The sequence below is a fragment of the Embiotoca jacksoni genome, unplaced genomic scaffold, assembly GCF_022577435.1.
Source record: "Embiotoca jacksoni isolate LCO1_2020_lvr unplaced genomic scaffold, fEmbJac1.0.p SCAF_23, whole genome shotgun sequence".
Lineage (NCBI taxonomy): Eukaryota > Metazoa > Chordata > Actinopteri > Embiotocidae > Embiotoca > Embiotoca jacksoni.
The window spans coordinates 11201502-11204597 of NW_027185374.1; the positions used below are offsets into that span (position 1 = coordinate 11201502).

At 37.2% G+C, this 3096-nt stretch overlaps 1 protein-coding gene across 1 annotated transcript; it reads left to right on the forward strand.

The window, feature by feature from the left end:
• The first annotated feature begins 1757 nt into the window (after positions 1 to 1757).
• LOC138203736 (trace amine-associated receptor 1-like) lies at positions 1758 to 2729 on the forward strand. The gene has a single exon (XM_069158748.1). It carries the CDS (start codon positions 1758 to 1760, stop codon positions 2727 to 2729), a length of 972 nt encoding a protein of 323 aa, XP_069014849.1.
• The last annotated feature ends 367 nt before the right edge of the window (positions 2730 to 3096 follow it).

Here is a 3096-nt window from a genome sequence, read left to right on the forward strand (position 1 = left end):
AAAATATTGTCCTATACTACACTCGTACATTAGTATTCAAAACAATAGGAAAATACAGAAAAGTGCAAATAAAATATCAGTCATTAGAAAAATAAATAATATTCTTTCTGTTACTCAAATAAAATGTGTGACTATCAAACATACCAGATTCACAACAACTCACTCTGTTGGCGAAAAGCACAACATGGCGGTTGGTGGCGGCAACGGCTGAACAGCAATATAAAAGTAACTCTAAACAACATTTTATGGTGAAACTCATTTCTAAACACTGAAAGCTGTAATATTTTAAGTAACGTGAAAATACGTATATGCATGTAAAATCATTTCTCAAAGTTACACAAAATTACATTCACAACCCAGCTTTACTACATGTAGCGGCTAACTGGCATCTAAACCGCGGCCGTTACTCTCGGCAAATTTACTCGGTTTAACTACACACTCCGACATCGCATATCTATCACAGTAATCTCAAAACACAGCAAAGTTGTTCCTGAAATATTCACCTTCGTGTGACAGTAAACTTAAAGAGTCATACGATGAGGTGACGTCTTCATCAAGCCACAGCCATTTTATTCTGACTCGGCTGCATTGGGCATGAAGAGAAACTTCACGATGCGTTTATGTACACTCGGTTAGCGGAGTTTCTTCAGTGGTATCTCCAAAAAATAAGGGGGTGTCTGTTTCATCATAAAAAAAAAAAACTTTGCTACAACGTTTTTAACCTATTACACAAACAAATGCAAACACTTGCTATATTTTTACTTCCAAACTTTTTTTCTAAAGAAAACGGCACAAAAAAAAAAAGAAGTCAGGTGATGTTGTTACAGATTGAAAGAGTCTACTTGAGGAGCTGGATGGATGGGTTACAACATTTATTATTAACTCAGGAACTGCTTGTTTCCCATTTCCAAGCTTTTTGCTTGCATTATAAAGACACAAAAATACTTTCATGCAGTATTATGTCCTCTTCTTTCGTGTAGGATGGTGTATCCTATGCTAAAAGAGACAAGAAAGAAAGCATTGAAAGACCTTTCCTTGGCATTTAGATAATTAAGACAGCTCTTATTAGTACTTCCAGGTCACTTCACTCAGTTAGAAAGGTTCTGAATATTGAGTATTTGCACCGAGAGCTTCAATATCAGTCTTATAATATGGGTAATGTCACGGAGGCTATGTTCATGTGAAAAAATTCACAAAAGTGCAATTAAACCAAAGTTTTTCCAGTTGAGGTCATTTAAGTTGGGTTGAGAGTCAGAAACCTCATTTACACGTTGTCACTTCATGTGTCTTAGATGGATACGATTGCTGGAAAGCTACCAAGTATCAAAAATGGTACTTGATGCAGGTTCTTGCAAAATGATTATGAAGTAAAAATTGTTTACTCATATGTACCTGGTAGTTGCTTAGTTCATTTCTTTGTGAATACATATACTCCCTGTCTGATGGAGGCCATGTAGGTTCTGTTAAATTGGGAAGCATGTGACCAAAAACATGCTTCAGATCTGCTGGACCCTCCCACCTTCATAATTAGAGTATGATAATGTGTTTTTTTTGTCATCATCATGTGATTGGACAACTCTCAACACCGTCTCTCTTCTTTACAACCTTCTTTAACTCTGTGTGTCGACTCTCTTACTGCTGAGCAGCTCGTTAGTTGACCAGGAGAGGCCAGGTCAAGTGGAGCGTCAGGTTGGTGCAGACGCTGAAATTACAGTGTTGATTATATTCATTTTATTGAAACGCAGGAATTTTGAAACATGGCACCAGAAATTTTTGTCAATAGGACTGAAATACATCCCTGCTATGTCATAGATAATTTCAATAATATACTGACAAACAGTCCTTCCATAACATGTGTATTGATATATGTTTTCCTTGCTTTATTGTCTGTTATAACAATATGTGGAAACTTCCTTGTCATAATCTCTATTGTTTACTTCAAACAGCTGCACACTCCCACTAACTACCTCATCCTCTCTCTGGCTGCAGCTGACCTGCTTGTTGGGATTATAGTTTTTCCTTTCAACATGGTGTTCTCTTACAGCCAATGCCTGTATCCTGATGGTTTGATCTGCAATGTCCGAGGCAGCTTTCATATATCACTGAGCACATGTTCTATTCTGACTCTGTGTTGTATATCTGTTGACAGATATTACGCAGTGTGTCAGCCCCTAACATACACAACTAAAATCAATCACTATGTTGTTGCGACCATGATCCTGGTGAACTGGGGTGTCTCTGTTCTAATTGGAATTGTTGTGACAATTGTAGGATTAAACAGTGAAACATGTGAGGAAAGCTGTTTAATTAAAGTTCTCATAGCCGCCACTATTGGACCTATATTGTCATTTTACCTCCCAGCGATCATAATGCTGTGTATCTACCTGAAGATTTTCCTTGTTGCACTGAAACAGGCACGGAGAATCCAGAACACAAAGTCTGGAGCAGCTGTCAGTAAGAAGGAGAGGAAGGCCACCAAAACTCTGGCTGTTGTTTTGGGAGTGTTTCTTTTATGTTGGACTCCTTTCTTTCTTTGCATCACCTTTCTGCCTTATATTGATTCAGTACCAGTTCCTGTAATGGAAACACTTAACTGGCTCGCTCTGTCAAATTCAATGCTTAATCCGTTTATTTATGCTTTCTTTTACAGCTGGTTCAGATTGGCCTTTAAAATGATTATTTCTGGAAAAATATTTAGAGGGGATTTTGATAACTCCAAATTACATTGAGTTACTGTTTAAGGTGCATAAAACACAATTGAATTGTCAAAAATGTGACAGTAATTGGCAAAAAAAAAAAGACTAATATACCCAAAGAGTTCGGGAACAATCAGGCCCTGTTTTAAGGGAAACATTGTGGTTTGGGTTAAAATGATGAGTCAGGGATTCTTTGTTGCCATTGTTACAGAAATAAACAGTTGGATACAAAGACCCCTAAAAAACTGACTTAAATTAAAGATGAGAAACAAGCAGTCATAATGTAACCTAATAACTCTCTGATCTGTTCCTTTCTTTCTTCATTATGTTTTAACCTTTGAGCCTTGATGAAGTGCCACTTTCTGTCTGAAACTAGAAACTGGCCTACACTGTCAAATGT

What these genes read in the sequence shown, in the direction of transcription:
- LOC138203736 (XM_069158748.1), top strand. Translation starts at nt 1,758, where the DNA reads ATGGCACCAGAAATTTTTGTCAATAGGACTGAAATACATCCCTGCTAT.